Here is a 21,717-nt window from a genome sequence, read left to right on the forward strand (position 1 = left end):
TCATCCTGACTTTCATTCATGATTTCTTACATTCTAGATCCTTCAGTCTTTTGTCCAACTACTGACCAGGTTGCATTTTACACCTCTAGCAGGTTCTTGTTTCTGGCTTTTTCTTCCACTCTCTTTCCATCCTCCATCTCTAAATGACCTACACACCCTTCTATGAATACCTAAATCCCTTCTTGCCATGAAGTCTACCTCAGCAACACTGAGCCAGATTGTCTTCCGATCAGCTTGCATACAACTGCATCTTAGCACCTGATTATATTCAGTCTCCCAGGATTGCAAAGTCTCTGAAGTCAGAGGTCATGGGTTAGTACAGGTTGAGTATCCCTTATCTAAAATGCTTGCAAACAGAAGTGTTTTGGATTTCAAATTCTTTTTCAGATTTTAGAATATTTGCATAATACTTACCAGGTTGAGCATCCCTAATTCAAAAATCCAAAATCTAGAACATATAAGGAGCTCAAACAACTGTTTAAGGAAAAAACATAATAATCCAATTTAAAAATAGGCAAAAGATCTGAATAGACATTTCTCAAAATAAGATATACAGGCCGGGCGTGGTGGCTCATGCCTGTAATCCCATCACTTTAGGAGGCCGAGGCGGGCAGATCACCTGAGATCAGGAGTTTGAGACCAGGTTGGCCAACATGGTGAACCCTGTCTCTACTAAAAATACAAAAATCAGCTGGGAGCAGTGGCTCACACCTGTAATCCCAGCACTTTGGGAGGCTGAGGCGGGCAGATCACAAGGTCAGGAGTTTGAGACCAGCCTGGCCAACATGGTGAAACCCTGTCTCTACTAAAAATACAAAAATTAGCTGGGCGTGGTGGCTCACGCCTGTAATCCCAGCACTTTGGGAGGCCAAGGCGGGGGGATCATGAGGTCAGGAGTTTGAGACCAGCCTGGCCAATATGGTGAAATTCTGTCTCTACTGAAAATACAAAAATTAGCCAGGTGTGGTGTAGTCCCAGCTACCCAGGCGAATGAGGCAGAAGAATCACTTGAACCCAGGAGGCTTCAAGAAGCCGAGATCACACCACTGCACTCCAGCCTGGGCAACAGAGTGAGACTCTATCTCAAAAAAATAAAAATAAAGAAATAAGATCCTGTTGTTTGCAAAGACAAGGATGGAACTGGAGGTCATTAAGTGAAATAAGCCAGGCACAGAAAGACTAACTTCACATGTTCTTACTTATTTGTGGGAGCTAAAATTAAAACAATTGAACTGATGGAGAGTAGAATGATGGTTATCAGAGGCTAGGAAGGGTAGTGCAGTGGGGAAAGTGGGGATAGTTAATTGGTCCAAAAATATAGTTAGATGAATAAGATCTAGATAGCACAACAGGGTCACTACAGTCAACAATAATTTAATTGAACAATTTAAAATAACTAATAGAGTATAACTGGAATGTCTGTAACACAAAGGATAGATGCTTGAGGTGACAGATACCTCATTTACCCTGACATGATTATTACAAATTGCATGCTGGTATCAAAATATCTCACGTACTCCATAAATATATACATGTACTATGTACCCACAAAAATTAAAAATAAGAAATTTTTAAAACATAAACCAGGAGCAGTGGCTCACATCTGTAATCCCAGCACTTTGGGAGACCAAGGCAGGCAAATCACTTGAGCTCAATAGTTCAAGACCAGCCGGGACAACATGGCAAAACCCTGTCTCTACAGAAAAAATTAGCCAGGCATGGTGGTGCACGTCTGTAGTTCCAGCTACTCAGGAGGCTGAAGTGAGAGGATCTCTTGAGCCCAGGAGGTCGAGGCTGCAGTGAGCTGTGACCGCACCACTGCACTCCAGCCTGGGTGACAGAGTGAAACCCTGTTTCAAAGAAATTAATTAAAAAAAATAAAGAAAATCCAAAATCTGAGAAGTTCCAATAAACATTTCCTTTGAGGATCATATCAGCCCTCAAAAAGTTTCAGATTTTAGGGTCAGGTGCGGTGGCTCACACCTGTAATCCCAGCACTTTGGGAAGCCAAAGCGAGTGGATCACCTGAGGTCAGGAGTTCGAGACCAGCCTGACCAATATGGTGAAACTCCATCTCTACTAAAAATAAAAAAAATTAGCCAGGCATGGTGTCGGGAGCCTGTAATCCCAGCTACTCGGGAGGCTGAGACAGGCGAATCACTTGAACCCGGGAGGTGGAGGTTGCAGTGAGCCGAAATGGTACCACTGCTCTCCAGCCTGGGCAACAGAGTGAGCCTCCGTGTAAAAAAAAAAGTTTCAGATTTTAGAGCATTTCGAACGTCAGATTTTCAGACTAGAGATACTCAACCATTTTACCATTGTTCTCTTCACTCTCCCAGCTCTCCACCCTTGTGCCTTAAGCTCCTCCCTTGCTCCCTTAAGATCTCTGCTCAAATGTCCCCTCTTCACTGAGGGCTTCTTTGAGACAGTACAACCTTCCCTACACTATAGACTCCTGATGCACTACATACTGATTTGACTTTCTGAAGCCACCAGAACATAAACTCCATAATGGCAGGAACTTGGCAGAACTTTTACTACTGTATCCCCAGCATTTAAAAAGATACCTGGCTCACGCCTGCAGTCCCAGCACTTTGGGGAGTCTGACATGGGAGGATTGCCCAAGCCCAGGAGTTAGAGGCTGTAGTGAGCTATCCTGCCTCCACTGCACTCCAACCTGGGTGACAGAGTGAGACCTTAATCTCTCCGTGTTGCATTCTAGATAAATTATTTGGCTCTCTCTTCCAGTTCACTGAACTCTCTTCGGCTGTGCCTAATTTGCTAATCAGTTATTTGCATTTCTTTTTAATTTCAGTGGGTTTCTCACTTCTACAAGTACCATGTCTGTTTCTTCCTGTCTTCCTGCTCCCCTGACCATGGCACAGATGAAGCCCCATGCCTCAAGAACCCAGACCAGCCATCTTTTTCTGTAAAGGGTCAAATTCTTTGTATTTGTACCCAATAGTATTTTGGATTTTGTTAGTCTCTGTGTCTTTTTTTTTTTTTTTTTTTTTTTTAAGATAGAGTCTCGCTCTGTCACCAGGCTGGAGTGCAGTGGCGTGATCTCAGCTCACTGCAACCTCCGCCTCCCGGGTTCAAGTGATTCTCCTGCCTCAGCCTCCTGAGTAGCTGGGATTACAGGCATGCACCACCACGCCTGGCTGATTTTTGTATTTTTAGTAGAGACGGGGTTTCACCATGTTGGTCAGGCTGGTCTCGAGCTCCTGAGCTCGTGATCTGCCCACTTCACCCTCCCAAAGTGTTGGGATTACAGGCGTAAGCCAGTGTGCCTGGCTTTTTTTTTTTTTTTTTTTAAACAACCCTTTAAAAATGTAAAAATCGGTCTTTGCTATTGGCCCTACCAAACAAGCCACAGCCCATGGCTGATAGTTTGCTGGCCCCTGCTATAGAGGTCCCACACTTGACTGGGCACAGTGGCTCACGCCTGTAATCCCAACACTTTGGGAGGCCACGGCAGGTAGATCACTTGAGGTCAGGAGTTCAAGACCAGCCTGGTCAACATGGTGAAACCCCATCTCTACTAAAAATACAAAAATTAGCCTGGGCACAGTGGCTCACACCTGTAATCGTAGCACTTTGGGAGGCCGAGGCAGGTGGATCACTTGAGGTTGGCAGTTCGAGACCAGCCTGACCAACATGGAGAAATCCCGCCTCTACTAAAAATACAAAATTAGCCGGGCGTGGTGGCGTATGCCTGTAATCCCAGCTACTCGGGAGGCTGCGGCAGAAGAATCACTTGAACCTGGGAGGCGGTGGTTGCAGTGAGCCAAGATTGCACCATTGCACCCCAGCCTGGGCAACAAGAGGAAAACTCATCTCAAAAAAAAAAAAAAAATTAGCTGGGGGTGGTAGCACACACCTATAATTCCAACTACTTGGGAGGCTAAGGCAGGAGAATCACTTGAACTCAGAAGGCAGAAGTTGCAGTGAACCGGTATCACACCACTGCACTCCAGCCTGGGCGACTCTAAAATAACATAACATAACATAACATAACATAACATAACATAACATAAAAATTTAAAAAATAGAGGTCCGGCCAGGCACAGTGGCTCACACCTGTAATCCCAGCACCGTGGGAGGCCAAGGCAGGCGGATCACCTGAGGTCAGGAGTTTGAAACCAGCCCGGCCAATATGGCCAAACCCACCTGGCCAATACAGCAAAACCCTATCTCTACTAAAAATACAAACATTAGTCGGTCGCCGTGGTAGAGGCCTGTAATCCCAACTACTCAGGGGGCTGAGGCAGGAGAGTCACTTGAACCCAGGAGGCGGAGGTTGTAGTGAGCCAGGATGGCGCCATCGCACTCCAGCCTGGGCAACAGAGTGAGACTCTGTCTCAAAAAAAAAGAAAAAAGAAAAAAAAATAGAGGTCCCACACTCGACCCAATGTGATGGTCAGTACAGCACATTGGGTCGAGTGTGGCCAGCACAGCATTGGTGAGGCAAGAGCTATGATCAAGTCCGTGCTGGTAATGAGTCTAGTCCCCATTATGTGGCAGGCAGGTAATCCCAAAGGTCATGCATGCCTCAGTGAGAGAATCCACGGATGCCAAACAGCATGGAACCACTAGAGACCTGCAGATATTTTGAGCAACTGGCTGAGCAGCATATCTTAGAGGACAGAGTCACAGGCCTAAGGGGCCAGCCCAAAAGCAGCCACGTTACAGCAGAGATTAATGGCTCCCAGGACACAGCACTAGAGCCTGATCACAAAGACCTGAGACATCGCCCCCTTTTCCCTGCATCTAGGCTATGAGAATGTGCCCATTATCACAGGCGTTTGAACCAGAGCAACTCCATGTTGAACAGGGGCTGGGTAAAATGAGGCTGAGACCTACTGGGCTGCATTCCCAGACAGTTAAGGCATTCTAAGTCACAGGAAGAGACAGGAGGTCAGCACAAGATACAGGTCATAAAGACCTTGCTGTTAAAACAGGTTGCAGTAAAGGAAAACCGGCCAAACCCACCAAGATGGCAATGAGAGAATCCTCTGGTCATCCTTACTGATATGTTCCTGTCAGCCCCGTAAAAGTTTACAAATGCCATGGCAACATCAGGAAGTTACCCTATGTGGTCTAAAAAGGGGAGGCATGAATAATCCACCCCTTGTTTAGCATATCATCAAGAAATAACCATAAATATGGGCAACCAGCAGCCCTCGGGGCTGCTCTCTGTCTATGGAGTAGCCATTCTTTTATTCCTTTACTTTCTTAATAAACTTGCTTTCTCTTTACTCTATGGACTCACCCTGAATTCTTTCTTGCCCGAGATCCAAGAATACTCTCTTGGGGTATGGATCGGGACCACTTTTGCCATTTTGAAAAGAGCCAAAGAAGAAAGACAACTCTTTATCTTAACAAGACTGTTGTACTGACGATCGCAGAAAAGACTGAGATACCAAAAATTGGCAAATTTACACACTGAGTGAATTTTCCAGCTTCTAAGAACATTTAATCAGAGTGACAGTAGGGTCCATCTACTGCCACTGGAAGTTGCAAAACGGAATTATGTAACTGTTTTACTGTGTGAAGCTAAACTGTGTTTTATGTGTCTACCTCTGTCAGTTAACGGATGAAGTATTAGAAATGAATCAGGGTAAGTGGGTGTGTTAAAAAATGAGATGTGGCCGGGTGCGGTGGCTCATACCTGTAATCCCAGCACTTTGGGAGGCCAAGGCAGGTGGATCACAAGGTCAGGAAATCGTGAAAATCCTGGCTAACATGGTGAAACCCTGCTACTAAAAATACAAAAAAAAAAAAAAAATTAGCTGGGCATGGTGGCAGGTGCCTGTAGTCCCAGCTACTTGGGAGGATAAGGCAGAATGATGTGAACCCAGGAGGCAGAGCTTGCAGTGAGCTGAGATCGCGCCACTGCACTCCAGCCTGGGGGACACAGCGAGACTCCACTTCAAAAAAAAAAAAAAGAGACGTACAGGCCAGGCGTGGTGGCTCACACCTATAATCCCAGCATTTGGGGAGGCCGAGGAGGGCAGATAGCTCAAGCCCAGGAGTTTGAGATCAGCCTGGGCAACATGGCGAAACCCTATCTCTACAAAACAATTAGTTCGGGCATGGGGGTGTACACCTGTAGTCCCAGCTACTTGGGAGGCTGAGGCAAAAATGATCACTGGAGCCCAGGAACTCAAGGCTGCAACGAGCAAAGATCATGCCACTGCATTCCAGCCTGGGCTACAGGAGACCCTGTCCCAAAAAAAAGAAAAAATGAGGTTTCGGTAGCTTCTATGCAAGGTGATAACTGCAGAGAACTGAGACTCAACTGAAAACAGGTGATATAACATTTTGTTGTGCTATTTATTGATTAAAGGACAAAAGAGCAAGATGAAAGACCACTAATATTTTTTGAGCTCCCACTGCATGCCAGGTATCACACCATTGTCACAGCTGGCCCACAGGAGATCTTCAATAAATGTTTGTTAAAGGGATGAACGAAACCCCAACCTTCATTCTGCAAAGGAAATGAAAGCTCAGGAAGATTCAGTGATTAAGATCACATTGTAAGTACTGGCAGAGCTGGGGCTTGAACCCAGGTGAGCTGACTGATTCAAATTTACTGCTGCTTAACAAATCACCCTTACATTTAGTGGCTTAAAACCACAATGTACTATTTGTCACAATCAGGGTAGACAAGATGCAGAGGGTGGTTCTGCTGGTCTTGTTTGGGGCCTTACACGGCTGCACTCAGATGGTGACAGGGGCTGGGACACACAGGATGGCTTCACCCACACGTCTATCTTGGCCATTTTTGGAAACTAACTACCATAGGTGATATTTCACGACACTGTGAGCACCCACAAATAGCACCTGATTGGATATTCTGCCTTAGAAAGATCATTCTGGCAGTAGAAAGGGCCTTGAAGGGGAAACCAAAGGTTTTGTAAAAAGTCTACTTTGGTGGTGAAGACCTGAGCCTAGACAGGAGCAGTGCACCCAGCAGACAGTCCAAGCGGAAGGCAAAGATGGTCTACTCCACCACAGGTTGCAGTGATGCCCACTGGATAACTCGATAAGTGTCAAGGATAACAGGAATCCTGTGTTATCCCACTGGAGTCAGATTACAAGTATCAGGGTGAGATATTTTATTGAAGGGATGGAGATGAGAAAACTGAAGGAATCCTTTTAGTGTTCATACCACATCCATAACTGATCACAAGCATTGGTTATCTCACCAGCAGAAGCAATTTTCTTCAGCCATCTCTTTAAGTCAGCAAACTACTTCATGACAGCTCCTTTGTAACCAGAGGACCCAAATTTTTCCAGAGTATGACTGGTTACCTTTTGGCTCATTGATTGACCCTCAGGTTTTTTATATTCTGACTTAACACAAAAAATGTGTTTATATAGTTAAATATATGTGTATATATGAAAAATATTTGTGTATATATTTCTATATATGTATGTAGAGTTGAGACAGAAGTTTTACAACGAACAGCACCTTACTCTATGCAACACACTCTTATTTCTATTCGCTTTAATCCTTTTTCTTTTTTGAGACAGAGCCTTGCTCTGTTGCCCAGGCTGGAGTGCAGCCGCGCGATCTGGGCTAACTGCAGCCTCTGCCTCCCGGGTTCAAGCGATTCTCCTTCGTCAGCCTCCCGAGTAGCTGGGATTACAGGCATGCGCCACCACGTTCGGCTAATTTTTTTATTTTTTGGTAGAGAAGGGGTTTCACCATGTTGGTCAGGCTGGCCTCGAACTCCTGATCTTAAGTGATCTGCCTGCCTCGGCCTCCTAAAGTGCTGGATTATAGCCCACTCAATCCTATTTTTTTTTAAATGCTGTCCATTAATGCATTCTGACTTCTTGCTTGAAAACGCCTGGTTTAGTGGATAAGCACCTGTAACTCCAGGAAGATTCAGGATTAAGGACAGAAATAATCAAGTAAATTGAAGTCTTAGCATTAGTATTTTCCATTACACTGTGGAACCGTCTAATTTGATGTATTCATGACGGTTAAAATAATTTAACATGCTAATGTATGGATTAATTTGGCAATTCCATTTTAAAATATTAAACGGAATAACGATTCTGACTCGTAAGTCGACATGTGTAACAGAATTCAACCACATCTGTAAGCCATATTGAAATCATAAGAGTAAGATTTACCAACCATATTTTTTAGGTTTGACATATTAGATTTGTGAGTTAACTATGTACTTGGATTTTGTCAAGTAACTCAATCGCTTAACAAAATAACAATTAAATGTATAAATGCAGTTTATAGCTATACAGCATTTTTAAAAATCCCCTTCGAATGACTCTTTAAAATATACCAGGGGATACGCCACTTAAGTATAACTAGGTTTTGGATTTATAACGTTAATATTAATTATTAAAGCAAAACTCATTTCTAAAGAGTCGCCTGAGTGCCCAAAAAACGCCCTCAAGGACAGGGAAGCAGCTCCGATTCACTCAGCGATCACCAGCGCCCAGAATTCAGAGCCGCTCAAGCGGAGGAGCAACACGTGGCCCAGCAAAAGGAGCTGGGTCCCGTGCAGCACAGCAACAAGAAACTGGCCTAGGAAGACGTGGGAGCGTCTTTCTTTCGCACGTTACTGCCTGCCACCGTCATTTAAAAAAAATAAATAAATAAAATTAGTAGTACGAAGAAAACTGCGCGAGCCACGTTCCCAGCAGGGTCTGCGCCAGCGCGCGCCAGGCACCGCTCCCGTTACGGGCGGGAGGAAAGGATGCGCGGCCCACCCGGCGCCGGGGAGGCTCGTCCCGGAGTAGGGGACGGGAACGGATGGGTCCCGGGGACGTGGGGCGCAGGGTCTGGGGCCCGAGGCCACGGGCGAAGCGGGAAGCCGGCTAGACAGCGGTCTCCGAATGGACGCCGCGCCCCACGCGGACCTCCCGCCCCGACTTTACCTAGCTCTGCTGCCCGCAACTTATATGACAAGTACATCAGGAACCGGACTATTATCCCGAAAGGGCCTTCCCGAGTCGTTTCGCCGCCTGCAATGCCCGAACCGGGGCCGCGCGTCCCCGGCAACCGCGCCCGCCCGCCTGCCCGCGCAGCTGCAGAGGCCAGAAAAGGCCTGCTCGCCCGCGCTCGGCGCCACCCAGCCCGCGCTCCGGGCGATACCACCTCGGGCGGCCCCTCCAAAGGCCGGAGATGGTGTCGTCCCCGGTCTCCGATTGGTCGGCGGGGCGAGGGCGTGGCCTCTGGAGCCTGGTTCCGCGCGCCGGAGCGCGCTAGCCGCATTGCGAGCCGAACCAGGGAGCGGGCGCCATGGTGAGGAGTGGTTGCGGGGCGCGGGCGACGCGACGTTGGGGGTTTCGGCCTGGGTTCGGGCCGCAGACAGAACCTGAACCTGGGCCTGGGCCTGCGCCTGCCCTGGGAGCGGGTTCCAGCAGACGCTGAGGTTGCGTTGACGCTCGCGCCCCGGCTCCCGTTCCAGGTGCTGTTGCACGTGCTGTTTGAGCACGCGGTAGGCTACGCGCTGCTGGCGCTGAAGGAAGTGGAGGAGATCAGTCTGCTGCAGCCGCAGGTGGGTGAGATCCGTGGGCTCCTTTGGCGGCCTCGCGGACCCTCATCGCGCAGGTCCCAGCATGCACCGCGCGCTCCCACGTGGCCGGCCGAGCGGTTCGGGGCGGGCCTGGAAAGCTCTAGATCCGGGGGTCTTTACCTTGACTCATGGGTAGAATCGCTCTAGCAATTAGAAATAAGCCTCCGTGACTCCGCCCCCGAACGATTAAAGCAGAAGCTGGGATGTGGGGCCCAGGTATCAGCATATTTTAAGAGCTTCTAAGGCTGAGAACCGCTGCTTTACTGCGCCGTAGAGGCAGGAGGGAGGGAAGGAAACTATTCAGCCTCTTTCTCCCCCAGGTGGAGGAGTCCGTGCTCAACCTGGGCAAATTCCACAACATCGTTCGTCTAGTGGCCTTTTGTCCCTTTGCCTCATCCCAGGTTGCCTTGGAAAATGCCAACGCCGTGTCTGAAGGTAAGTCAAGCCACCGCCAAGTATCACAGAGAGATGTGGTTCCTTTCGGTATCCTCTCGGGCAACTTGTGATAGTATTTGCCGTCCTTGGCTGGCTCTGATTCTGTTAGGTGTGAGGCAGTATTTGAGACATACAATGTGTAATTTGAAATAATTGTCTTCACAGAGCTCAAGGTCTGGGAACTGTGCTAGACCAAACTGTTTAAAGCAGACGATGTGGGATGTGTGTTACGTTTCCTTGTGGGCAGTGTAGTGACAAATTATTTTTTATTTATTTATTTATTTTTATTTTTATTTATTTATTTTTTTTTGAGATGGAGTCTGTCCCCCAGGCTGGAGTGCAGTGGTAAGATCTGGGCTCAGTGCAACCTCTGCCTCCCTGGTTCAGGCGATTCTCCTGCCTCAGCCTCCCGAGTAACTTGGATTACAGGCCTGTGCCAGCCACCACGCCCGGCTAATTTTGTATTTTTGGTAGAGACGGGGTTTCACCATGTTGGCCAGGCTAGTCTCGATCTCCTGACCTCGTGATCCGCCCACCTCAGCCTCCCAAGGTGCTGAGATTACAGGCGCTAGCAACCGTGCCCGGCTCGACAAAGCGGGGGTTTCTTAAAGGGGGTTGGCTTAACACCTACTTGTGCCTGAGTTTTTGCCTAAACACAATTAAGTGTCTGGTTCTCTCCTTTCTGTTTGATTGGAAAGGGCAGTTGGATAAACACAGGCTGAGAAAAAAAGGTTTGGTTCCAGAAGGCAAATTCTAAATACTCCAGGGTGTGTTACAAGCTATTACTTATTGCACACTTGTGCTATCAGACCTGAATGCAATTGTTCCCATGGCTGGGCCAGGCTTTGCAATGATGACTTGCGAATCAAATCTGTCAATCCCCTGAGTGCAGTCACTGATGTCTCCATGTCTCTGAGCAATGCCTGATGGGGAGGGATCTGGGCATGCCATCCCAGCATGCTCGGTGGGGCCAGGGTAGTCAGCTGAGGGGATGTTAGAGTTGATCATCCTTCAGCCTGTTAGTGGGAACTGTGTTCTTTCCCCTGAGGGGTTGTTCATGAGGACCTCCGCCTGCTCTTGGAGACCCACCTGCCGTCCAAAAAGAAGAAAGTACTCTTGGGAGTTGGGGATCCCAAGATTGGTGCTGCAATACAGGAGGAGTTAGGGTACAACTGCCAGACTGGAGGCGTCATAGCTGAGATCCTGCGAGGTGAGACCATCATCTGTTATATTCTTGTTATCCTGGACATTTTGGGGGAGGTGGTTCTGGAAACTTGGGTGCTTGTTGTGACTTCTGGGAAGGCCTCGGGCTTGGCTGGTGTCCATGGGTGCGGGAGCTAGCTCAGAGCCCCTTGTTGTTAACTGTCCTGCCCTCTTCTTAGGAGTTCGTCTGCACTTCCACAATCTGGTGAAGGGTCTGACCGATCTGTCAGCTTGTAAAGCACAGCTGGGGCTGGGACACAGCTATTCCCGTGCCAAAGTTAAGTTTAATGTGAACCGGGTGGACAATATGATCATCCAGTCCATTAGCCTCCTGGACCAGCTGGATAAGGACATCAATACCTTCTCTATGCGTGTCAGGTAAAGTGCAGGGGCCCCCCATAATACTGGAGCCTTTGGTCTATAGTTTAGTTTTGAGTCTTGATGAGGACTGACCATCCTGTTGGTAGAACCATGTGGGCTGGGGCTGGGTCTAGGCCTCCTGGTGCTTACCACAGGCTGTGTTCTTACACTGACTGTATAGAAAGAGGAGGTAGAGTAAACCTACCCCATATACACCTCAGCTCAGGCCCTGTGCCTGGTCTGTATTGTGAATGGGGGAACATAGAATTGAGGAAGATTTGGATCTTTGTCCCATTTCCTCCAGGCAGAGTAGGTGTGGAGAGGGCAAGGCTGTAGCTCTATGGTTTTTGATGAAGCAGCTGGGCTAGGGAGTGACTGTGGCTCTTTGCAGGGAGTGGTACGGGTATCACTTTCCGGAGCTGGTGAAGATCATCAACGACAATGCCACATACTGCCGTCTTGCCCAGTTTATTGGAAACCGAAGGGAACTGAATGAGGAAAAGCTGGAGAAGCTGGAGGAGCTGACAATGGATGGGGCCAAGGCTAAGGCTATTCTGGATGCCTCACGGTCCTCCATGGGTCAGTGCAGAGCCTGGCAGCCTGCATAAGGTATGGGGCTCTAAATATCTGGCCTCTTGCATTCACACTTGGTTTTTCCTAGGCATGGACATATCTGCCATTGACTTGATAAACATCGAGAGCTTCTCCAGTCGTGTGGTGTCTTTATCTGAATACCGCCAGAGCCTACACACTTACCTGCGCTCCAAGATGAGCCAAGTAGCCCCCAGCCTGTCAGCCCTAATTGGGGAAGCGGTGCGTCACAGGGGACACAAAAATGGGAGAATAAGGACTGTTGCCATGTGCACCTGCACTGCTGTATTTCCTGACCCACCATGTCTTCCCTAGTTGTGCTTGATGGGGAGGTGGGGAGCAGGGCTGTCATGCAACTGGCAGGTCAGCAGTTCGTTTCTCTGACTGATTCCTTGACTCTCTCTCCAGGTAGGTGCACGTCTCATCGCACATGCTGGCAGCCTCACCAACCTGGCCAAGTATCCAGCATCCACAGTGCAGATCCTTGGGGCTGAAAAGGCCCTGTTCAGGTACCAGTGAGGGCACCTGCCCACAATCAGGTGCCACTTCTGGTGCCCACAGCTTGTTGGGGGATCACGGTGATGGCTGACCAGGGCTCCCTGACCTATACAGGCCTCTGCTATAGGGGTGATGGCCAGTCCTGGTGTCTGAGTGATTCCCAGGGCCCAGCAAAGGGACCAAGTCTCCAGGTCAGCGACATTGGATGCCTTCCCTCTGCCTCTGGGAGCTATGGGTTGGCATGCACTGAGGTAGAAATCCAATCTGGCCTGAGGCTGACTCAGGACTTTGGGGTGAGAGGAGAGGAGGAGCTGGGCTGCCTTGGCTAATGGGGTTGAAATTTCTGATCTTAAACTCTCCACTGAATGTTCTCTCAGAGCCCTGAAGACAAGGGGTAACACTCCAAAATATGGACTCATTTTCCACTCCACCTTCATTGGTCGAGCAGCTGCCAAGAACAAAGGCCGCATCTCCCGATACCTGGCAAACAAATGCAGTATTGCCTCACGAATCGATTGCTTCTCTGGTATGGGGGAGGGGGTTGGCAGGTGTGAGAAGGGGCTGGGTGGATGGGTGGGGAGACTTGCAACCATAGCTTCCACAATGATGGCAATATTTTTCGTCAACAGCAGTTCACCTAGTGAGTGTTGAGACTCTGGGTCTGAGTGAAGCTGAGGGTAGAGGGAACACAGGGTTGGGGTAGTTTGTCTCTTTGGGCTGACAGGCTTTGTCACCCACACACATCCAGAGGTGCCCACGAGTGTATTCGGGGAGAAGCTTCGAGAACAAGTTGAAGAGCGACTGTCCTTCTATGAGACTGGAGAGATACCACGAAAGAATCTGGATGTCATGAAGGAAGCAATGGTTCAGGTCAGTTGGGCCTTGCTGGGTGTGGAGTGGCATAGCTAGCTGTTGGAGGTGATGAACTGTCTGAGCCTGACCTTGTAGAATGGAGGCAAAAAAACTGATTTAATGAGCCTGATCCAATAAAGCCAGAAAGGAGTCCTCAGAGCACCAGAGGTCTTCAGGCCTTTAGCACTTTTCTTTGACCAGGCAGAGGAAGCGGCTGCAGAGATTACTAGGAAGCTGGAGAAACAGGAGAAGAAACGCTTAAAGAAGGAAAAGAAACGGCTGGCTGCACTTGCCCTCGCATCTTCAGAAAACAGCAGTAGTACTCCAGAGGAGTGTGAGGTCAGTAGGCAGCACGGCCCTGGCAGATCCTAGGTTGTAGGATTTTCAACAGCAGAACAAAGGATGTGCTGCATCAAGCTATGGTCTTGAGTCCAGGCTTTTGGACTGAAACAAGGACCTGAAACATCTAAAACTACCTCTTGATTCTATAGGAAGGAGATAGGTGCTGAACTTGCTCAAGAGCCCAGAGAGCTGATTGTAGCTCACACCCGTTCCCTGGGCATGTGTGTTCTGTCCTCGGCTGCCTCCCAGGAGTCCTCAACCTGGGGTAGTGTAAATTCCTGCTCTGCTTATTATCAGACATGTGTCCGGAGGTGGTAGTGTTTCACAGTGGGGATGGGGGCAGGGAGGTCCCCAATGTGCTAAGCTACAATCATTCTCCCTGAGATTTTCATTTAGCACCCAGTTTCTTAAACAGTGTTTCAGGGCCCTGTCTGGAACTTGGCATGATGGTTCTGTTGCGACCAGCATGGTGGGTGTTTCTTTAGCTTTTTTTTTTTAATGGGCTGAGGTAATTTCTCATTACATGTTTTCCTTCTAATTTGGGACAGCCTTTGGGATGGATTTCTAAAGTTATACCCACACAATTAAACGATCCCAGAAACTGGGCAATGTTAACCACACAGGTTCCCCTGCCTTAGCTACTTAATTGCTGAAGATGTAATGAGCACTGTTCTCACAGCCTGTTCCCGTCCTTCCCTTTAGGAGATGAGTGAAAAACCCAAAAAGAAGAAAAAGCAAAAGCCCCAGGAGGTTCCTCAGGAGAATGGAATGGAAGATCCATCTATCTCTTTCTCCAAACCCAAGAAAAAGAAGTCTTTTTCCAAGGAGGAGTTGATGAGTAGTGATCTTGAAGAGACCGCTGGCAGCACCAGTCTTCCCAAGAGGAAGAAGTCTTCACCCAAGGAAGAAACAGTTAATGACCCCGAAGAGGCAGGCCACAGAAGTGGCTCCAAGAAAAAGAGGAAATTCTCCAAAGAGGAGCCGGTCAGCAGTGGGCCTGAAGAGGCGGCTGGCAAGAGCAGCTCCAAGAAGAAGAAAAAGTTCCATAAAGCATCCCAGGAAGATTAGAATGCAAATGGACATTCTCTGGGAGGTGGGGCATACCATAGCCCAAGGTGACACTTCCCACCCTGTGCCGTGTTCCCCAATAAAAACAAATTCACAAAAGTTGGTTCATGTTCTTTATTGAACACCTTACATGGGTATGGACAGGGCTTATGGGTGGGGCAAGGCAGCAATGACAGCCTCAGTGAAGTCATGGCAAGTAGCATAGCCACCCATGTCAGAGGTTCGAACCTGTGGGGGAGAATCATCATCATCTATGTGGCCTGGGCTCCATCCTAACAATCCCCATCACCACCCAACAGTCTGTCCCCTAAGGAAGCCGGCCCAAGGACAACCTAGGCTCTACCCAGCAAGGTGGCCATGGTCCACTGCCTAAAGGCACAAGGTCTCTTCCCTGGTGCACTGCACTGAAGGGTATGGGGAGTGTGGTCCTTGCAAGGTTGGAAGAAATAAAGGGCTCTAGCTCCCATGGGGGTGCAGGTGACCGATGACAGACTTGATGAAGTCGGTTGTGGTGCTGTAGCCGCCCATGTCTCGAGTCCGCACCTACAGCCACCACCGGCAACAGCCGTGGGGAGGGAGAAAAGAGAGCCCATGAAGGGAGGTAGGGCAATGTGATTGAGGAAATGGAATCCAAGAATGCGTGACAGCCAGAAAAAAGAGGCAATGCACAGGAATGGAAGGAGCCAGGATGGGAAGCACATGGACCTGCCACTCCTCTTAAGCCACTATTAGCTGTGCTGCAGCCAGGGCAGGACAGGAGGCTGAGCAGGCAAAGATGGGAAATGCAGATCAGAGGCAGGAGGTGGCTACTGAGCAGGCAAAGATGATGGGAAATGCAGATCAGAGGCAGGATGTGGCTACCTTCCTTGGAAGAAATAGAGACAAGACCAGGTGGAAGGAAAGAATCACAGCGGAAAGGAGATGGGGTGTGGAGGTGAAGCTGATGCTTCAGCCTGCCTGTATCCCTTGCTGTTCCACCCCCAAGGAGAGCTGCAAGTTCTGCATTCAGATGGCCCATGAAAAGGGCAGTGGATGGAGCAGGAAAGAGGGAACAGCAGATGGGATCTAAGAGGCAAAAGAGATCAAAAGGATGAAACAGCCAAGAAAAGGGAGGTGAAGAACAGCCCTGAGGGATGCAGGGATGTCAGGGAACAGATGTTCTGGGGACCTGGGGGGAAAGGAGACCCCCATTCAGGTTCCCCAGAGAGTAGTGCTAAGTGCTGACACCAGAACTACTCTAAATCCTGCAGCCAGCACTACTCTTCTCAACTCACCTTGCCAACTTTGATCACCTTCTTCACTGCATCTGCAATCATGCTGGAGTGATACTCAAGACTGTGGATATGGACAGGAAGAAACTGTGATTCCCCCAAGACACCTCCCGCTAATTTCCCCACCTGGCTCCTCCTCACAACACCCAACCTCTGCCCACAGCCTCCCATGACCTACTTAAGATGCCGCAGCATGTTGGAAGCCGACAGCAGCATGGCCGTGGGATTGGCTATATTCCTGCCCACTGCCTGGGCAAATGGATGCCGGGCACCCTGTGGAGAGAGGGGCAGGCTAGACACTGGGAGGAGGCAGGAGGGGTACGCAGAGGCTTAGGTTGGAAAAGGACATTATGGGAGGGGGAGCTCAGGCCAGGGTCACTGAAAAGAGGCATGGTGGGCAGTGTGGGGGAAGAACAGGCCAAGATCACTTAGGAAGTGGAGATATTGGGATGGGAGAGGAATGGCGGACTTGAGGTCAGAGGAAGGGCACGTAGGAAGGGCCGAGGGAGAAAGCAGCCTCACTCACCGTCTCAAAGACTGCGTATTCTGCACTATAGCTCTCACCAGGGACCACACCAGCTCCCCCAACCAGGCCAGCAGCCAGATTGTCAATAATGTTCCCATAGAGATTGGGCATCACAAGCACATCAAACTGGTAAGGATTCTGCACCAGCTAGAGGGTGAGATGTAGGCATGAGGTAAATTCCACTCCCCACCCTCCGCCTCCGCCCCATGAGTGGAGATGTGGGGAGGCCTCACCTGCATGCAGCAGTTGTCTATGATCATTGTCTCAAATTTGATTTTGGGGTACAGTTCAGCAACTTCCTCACAGCACTGCAGGAACAACCCATCCCCAAGTTTCCTGTCCATGGGCCAAAGGGGACAGAATCAGCCAACAAAATACAGGGGCTACCTTCCCAGGAACCCATCCTACACAAAGCTATGTCCCTCACATGATGTTGGCCTTGTGGACAGCAGTGACCTTGCTCCGCCCCTTCTTGGTGGCATAGTCAAAGGCAAACTTTGCAATCCGCTGAGACTTGGCTCGTGTGACAATCTTCAAACATTCAATCACACCCCTTGCACTCTGGGTAAGAAGACAGCAGCAGCTAGGTGACACTGGGAAGGGAAACAAGGAGCTCCACCTCTCTCCCATCTTCATCCTTGCCCTCCCCCAGTTTCTGGGGCCTCACCTCATGTTCCAGAGAGCTGTACTCCCCTTCCGTCTGCTCTCGAATGATCACCAGGTCTAGATTGTTGTGCCGAGTCATATACCCAGGAAGTGACTTCACATGGACTACGTTGGCAAATAAGTCCAACTTACGCCTGAGGATGGGCAAGGCCATCAGCTCTGCTCCTGGTGCCCTGGCACCTCTCAACCATTCGCCCCACCCAGACCACCTACCTCAGCCGCATATCATAGGAGGCTAGCTCCCCCTTATACTCCATCGGGGTATGAATCTTTCCTGTGAAAACAAAATGGAAAAGGAGTGTCAGGCACAGGCCAAGCCCAAGGGAACCCAGACCAGTGTCTAACCCCGTTAGGAACATAATGTAACCCAGACTCCCATCTCCCACTCCCAAATCAGTAACTTTTAAATTGTCTCTGGGGGCAAGGGACAAATGATAATAATGTAGTTAAAGCCAGAAACATTTCATCTATTGCATTTTGTGTGTGTGTGCGTGTGTGTGTGTGAGACAGGGTCTCACTCTGTCACCCAGGCTGGAGTGCAGTGGCACGATCTGGGCTCACTGCAACCTCCGCCTCCCAGGTTCAAGCAATTCTCCTGCCTCAGCCTCCTCAGTAGCTGGGATTACAGGCATGTGACACCATACCTGGCTAATTTTTTGTACTTTTAGTAGAGGTGGGGTCTCACCATGTTGGCCAGGCTGGTCTCGAACTCCTGACCTCAAGTGACCCGCCCGCCCCAGCCTTAATGCTTTATTTTTAGTCAACATATTTATGTTGAAACTTCAAAACGGAGAACAGATTTTTTCTATTTATCAAAAAAGAGCCTGGGTTTAACAACAAGTTGAAAAACAATGCTAGCAGATCTGTGATCTTTTTAAGATGTTTCTGTGCCTTCCCCTTATTTGACATTTTTTAACCCAACATCTACTGATGAGTATCAATTATATGTCAGGCAATAAGGATAACAACTAAAACCATACAACTCCTGCCCTTGAGAAGCAAACAGAACACTGGGAAAGACAGAAAATATCAAAGACATGATAAATACCAGGGCAAACTTGCATAGCAACACAAAGAGGAAATCCTCTCCAGTAATATCAAGATATAGCACAGAGGAGCTGGCACTTCAGCCACGCCTTAAGTTATGTGAGCACAATGGGCTGAACAATGATCTCCGAGATGACTGTCCATGCCCTGAGCCCCAGAACCTATATATGTGACCTTATTTGGGAAAAGAGGCTTTGCAGATGTAATTAAGTTAAGGATCTTGAGAAAAAATCGTCCCATCCAGGGCTAAACATTTCAGGAGAAAAATGATACCGAGACAGAGAGGGAAGAAAACCACAATCAGATATTGGAGTGATGCATCTACAAGTCAAAAAACAGCAGGAGCCACCAGAAGAGGCAAGAAAGGATTCTCCCCTAAACCTCAGAGGGAGCAGGGCCCTGCCGACACCTTAATTTCAGACTTATGGCCTCCAGCACTGTGAGAGAATACATTTCTGTTATGATAAGCCACCAGGTTCATGGTAGTGTGTTATGGCAGCTATGGGAAACTAATACAGTGAATGAGTGAGAAGGACTCTAACAGGTAGCATCAAAGAAAGAACGTTCTGGGTAGAGGGAACAGTATAAGTCAGGTAGTACATATTTGGAATCTAACACACAATCTAGTGTGATTGAAGCACAGAACAAGAGTTGTGGAACCAAGGCAGAAAAGTTAAGGGCCAACTTATAAAGTACTGACTTTCCTATGGTAAGGCTGGGCCTGGAAAATCAGGCTGTTCTTTCCAAGAAAAGAGATATGGAAGATGAACTATGGGGGCAGAACCAGAGGCCAAAAATATCAAATGAGGAGATTAAAGCGCAGAAGACAAAAGGGGCAGCTAGACACGGTGGCTCATGCCTATAATTGCAGCACTTTGGGAGGCAGAGGTGGGTGGATCACTTGAGGTCAAGAGTTCGAGACCAGCCTGGCCAACATGGTAAAACCCTGTCTCTACTAAAAATACAAAAATTAGCCTGGACATGGTGGCTCACACTTGTAATCCCAGCACTGCGGGAGGCCAAGGCAGGCAGATCACAAGGACAGGAGTTCAAGACCAGCCTGACCAACATGGTGAAACCCCATCTCTACTAAAAATACAAAAATTAGCCAGGCGTGGTGGCATACTCCTGTAATACCAGCCAGCTACTCAGGAGGCTGAGGCAGGAGAATCGCTTGAACCCGGGAGGCGGAGGTTGCAGTGAGCTGAGATGGCAACATTGCACTCCAGCCTGGGCGACAGAGCAAGACTCTGTCTTAAACAAAACAAATACAAAAATTAGCTGGGTGTGGTGGTGCACATCTGTAGTCCCAGCTACTCAGGAGGCTGAGGCAGGAGAATTGCTTGAACCGGGGAGGGGGAGGTTGCAGTGAGCCGAGATCACACCACTGCACTCCAGCCTGGGCGACAGAGCGAGACGAAAGAAAGAGGAAGGAAGGGAGGCAAAAGAAAAAAAGAAAAGAAAAGGGGCAGCTAAAAGTGGTATTCCAGAAATGCAATGAATAAGATTTGATGACAGTTGATGTAGTCTCAGGACAGACTCAGAACCCCTGGAACTTTTCTGCATAGAAAGCTGACATGATCTCTCAACTCCTGGGTTCCCAATGGAAGGGAACAAATGTCCAAATACCAGTGGTGGTTGCCCTGGAGAGTTAATATAATTACACGCCATGTGGGGAGAAGGGCTTAATAAACATTTGGTCATTTGATTTTAAATGGCACATGGACAAGTGGCAAGAGGGCACACATACCAATGATGGCCACTTTGTTCTCCTTCATGGAACTCAGCACCTGCTCCAGCTTCTCCTCAGATGCCATATTCTGCACCTCACTCAGGTGGTGCTCCTGGAACTCCACTGGGACAGCGGCAGCCTTCAGAGACAGGTTCCCAAAACATCACAGTCAAGGCCAAGTCCTTTCCAACACACTACTGTCCTCTACTGTCTGATCCCCGAGGCCACTCACCTTGAACACCTCCTTGACGGCGTGCATCAGCTCAGGCCCCACACCGTCTCCCGGAAGCATGGTCACGGGAAAGGAGCCCTCCACCCTCACGTCCTCGGCCTGAATTGGGGGAAGAGGGCAGAAGTAAAGATAGAGCTGGGGCGGGAGCACGGATCCTGGGAGTAGGGAAGTGGGGAGACCCGGGAGGGGTGGGGAAAAGCCAGGGGAGGGAGCAGCGAGGAAGGGACAGGGTCGTGAGCGAGACCCCAGCCAGATTCGTGCATACCTGGCTCCGCGATGCAGCGTGCGCCGCGGCCGAGGTACTCAGACCTCTCCATGCCCCAGGGTTCCCGGCGGAGACCAGCGCCTGCAACAGGGACACACAAGCATATAAGGTCAGATTTGAGACATCCAGACCCCGAACACTACATGTGACTTCGCCCTGTTTAGGAAACCCTAGGACAAACTCTCCGCTCTCTCGCCCGCCCCTGCCCGACAGGTCCCGGGGCCTCACTCGGGTCAGCCAGCGGACACCGCTCAGTGCCGCCATGTTTCCCGAAGGAAGTCGCATGGGAAGTGACGCCTGAAGCTGGCGCGGCCCCGTACCCCGACTTCCGGCCTGTATTGAATTCCTGGCACTTCCCTCTGCGCCAACCAGAACTGCTTGCTCACATCTGTTTCTCCTCTTTCTTGCCGGTGGGGAGGTCATGGGATGCGCAAGCACTTTGTCTCTTGCTTTGTTTTCAGTCGCCATATTTAATCTGCGTCGAAACTTCAAAATAACATTAGGGGGAAAAATGTAGCGTCATGTTTATCAGACGAGGACCTGAGCTTAAAAAGAGATTGAGAGAAAATCCTTGGGAAGCTGTTAAAATTTTTGTGTCAATGCGTTTGTTGTTCTTTTAACCAGTACTCACTGAATACCTGTATGTCAGGCTCTCGAGTGACATAGTACGGACCATGGGAGGTGTGTGTCGGGTTTCTCCGCCAGTCTCCCAGAGTGCCCAGTACCTCTGTATTACCCGTTGCCTCGTAGTTTTTTTCTTACGGGGTCTTGTTCTTTGCTCTGACAAGTTATTTCCCTAACAGTGTGTCCCGGACTTCAGCTCCCCAGGACAGACCCATAACTAGTGCCAGAAATGAGTTCAAGCGTGTAAGTGTGACTAAAGGGAATTTCAGACTGATCCTTAAAGTAACAATCATAAAAAATAAAAAGAGCCTGGACATCATAGGGAGACCTCGACTCTACAAAAAATTTAAAAATTAGTCAGGCATGGTGACACACCTGTAGTCCCAGCTACTTAGGAGGCTGAGGTGGGAGGATCACTTAAGCCCAGGAGGTGGAAGCTGTAGTGAGCCGT

At 49.1% G+C, this 21,717-nt stretch overlaps 2 protein-coding genes and 5 non-coding genes across 10 annotated transcripts; 6 read left to right on the plus strand and 1 right to left on the minus strand.

Annotated features, from left to right (window-relative positions):
* The first annotated feature begins 9,148 nt into the window (after positions 1-9,148).
* Positions 9,149-15,002, plus strand: NOP56 (NOP56 ribonucleoprotein). 2 transcript variants are annotated; one of them, XM_003273423.4, is made up of 12 exons: positions 9,149-9,280; positions 9,447-9,536; positions 9,875-9,989; positions 11,038-11,199; positions 11,372-11,570; positions 11,944-12,131; positions 12,214-12,365; positions 12,552-12,652; positions 13,019-13,167; positions 13,390-13,511; positions 13,695-13,832; positions 14,538-15,002. In XM_003273423.4, the coding sequence occupies exons 1-12, from the start codon at positions 9,278-9,280 to the stop codon at positions 14,901-14,903; spliced, it is 1,785 nt and encodes a 594-aa protein (XP_003273471.1). In that variant the 5' UTR covers positions 9,149-9,277; the 3' UTR covers positions 14,904-15,002. The 2 variants fall into 2 exon arrangements, with proteins under 2 accessions (XP_003273471.1, XP_030682449.1); XM_030826589.1 differs by having other exon boundaries at positions 9,190-9,280; positions 13,985-15,002.
* LOC115838142 lies at positions 10,835-10,909 on the plus strand. The gene has a single exon (XR_004033185.1). It is a non-coding gene; the product is annotated as a small nucleolar RNA SNORD110 (small nucleolar RNA).
* LOC115838131 lies at positions 11,686-11,817 on the plus strand. The gene has a single exon (XR_004033174.1). It is a non-coding gene; the product is annotated as a small nucleolar RNA SNORA51 (small nucleolar RNA).
* Positions 12,715-12,800, plus strand: LOC115838141. Its single transcript, XR_004033184.1, has one exon. It is a non-coding gene; the product is annotated as a small nucleolar RNA SNORD86 (small nucleolar RNA).
* LOC115838127 lies at positions 13,240-13,310 on the plus strand. Its single transcript, XR_004033170.1, has one exon. It is a non-coding gene; the product is annotated as a small nucleolar RNA SNORD56 (small nucleolar RNA).
* Positions 13,555-13,626, plus strand: LOC115838126. Its single transcript, XR_004033169.1, has one exon. It is a non-coding gene; the product is annotated as a small nucleolar RNA SNORD57 (small nucleolar RNA).
* IDH3B (isocitrate dehydrogenase (NAD(+)) 3 non-catalytic subunit beta) lies at positions 15,003-20,952 on the minus strand. 3 transcript variants are annotated; one of them, XR_004033076.1, is made up of 13 exons: positions 20,871-20,952; positions 20,643-20,723; positions 20,378-20,476; positions 20,164-20,284; positions 17,580-17,640; positions 17,368-17,500; positions 17,128-17,261; positions 16,934-17,036; positions 16,701-16,847; positions 16,353-16,447; positions 16,178-16,238; positions 15,247-15,446; positions 15,003-15,131 (listed from the first exon to the last, which is right to left on the minus strand). XR_004033076.1 is itself a non-coding variant. In XM_004090135.3 (12 exons), the coding sequence occupies exons 1-12, from the start codon at positions 20,925-20,927 to the stop codon at positions 15,360-15,362; spliced, it is 1,179 nt and encodes a 392-aa protein (XP_004090183.1). In that variant the 5' UTR covers positions 20,928-20,952; the 3' UTR covers positions 15,004-15,359. The 3 variants fall into 3 exon arrangements, 1 of the variants encoding a protein (XP_004090183.1); XR_004033077.1 differs by lacking the exon at positions 15,003-15,131 and adding an exon at positions 15,765-15,968 and having other exon boundaries at positions 15,362-15,446; XM_004090135.3 differs by having other exon boundaries at positions 15,004-15,446.
* Between the last annotated feature and the right edge of the window lie 765 nt (positions 20,953-21,717).

This window comes from Nomascus leucogenys, chromosome 13, assembly GCF_006542625.1.
Source record: "Nomascus leucogenys isolate Asia chromosome 13, Asia_NLE_v1, whole genome shotgun sequence".
NCBI classification, from domain to species: Eukaryota; Metazoa; Chordata; class Mammalia; order Primates; family Hylobatidae; genus Nomascus; species Nomascus leucogenys.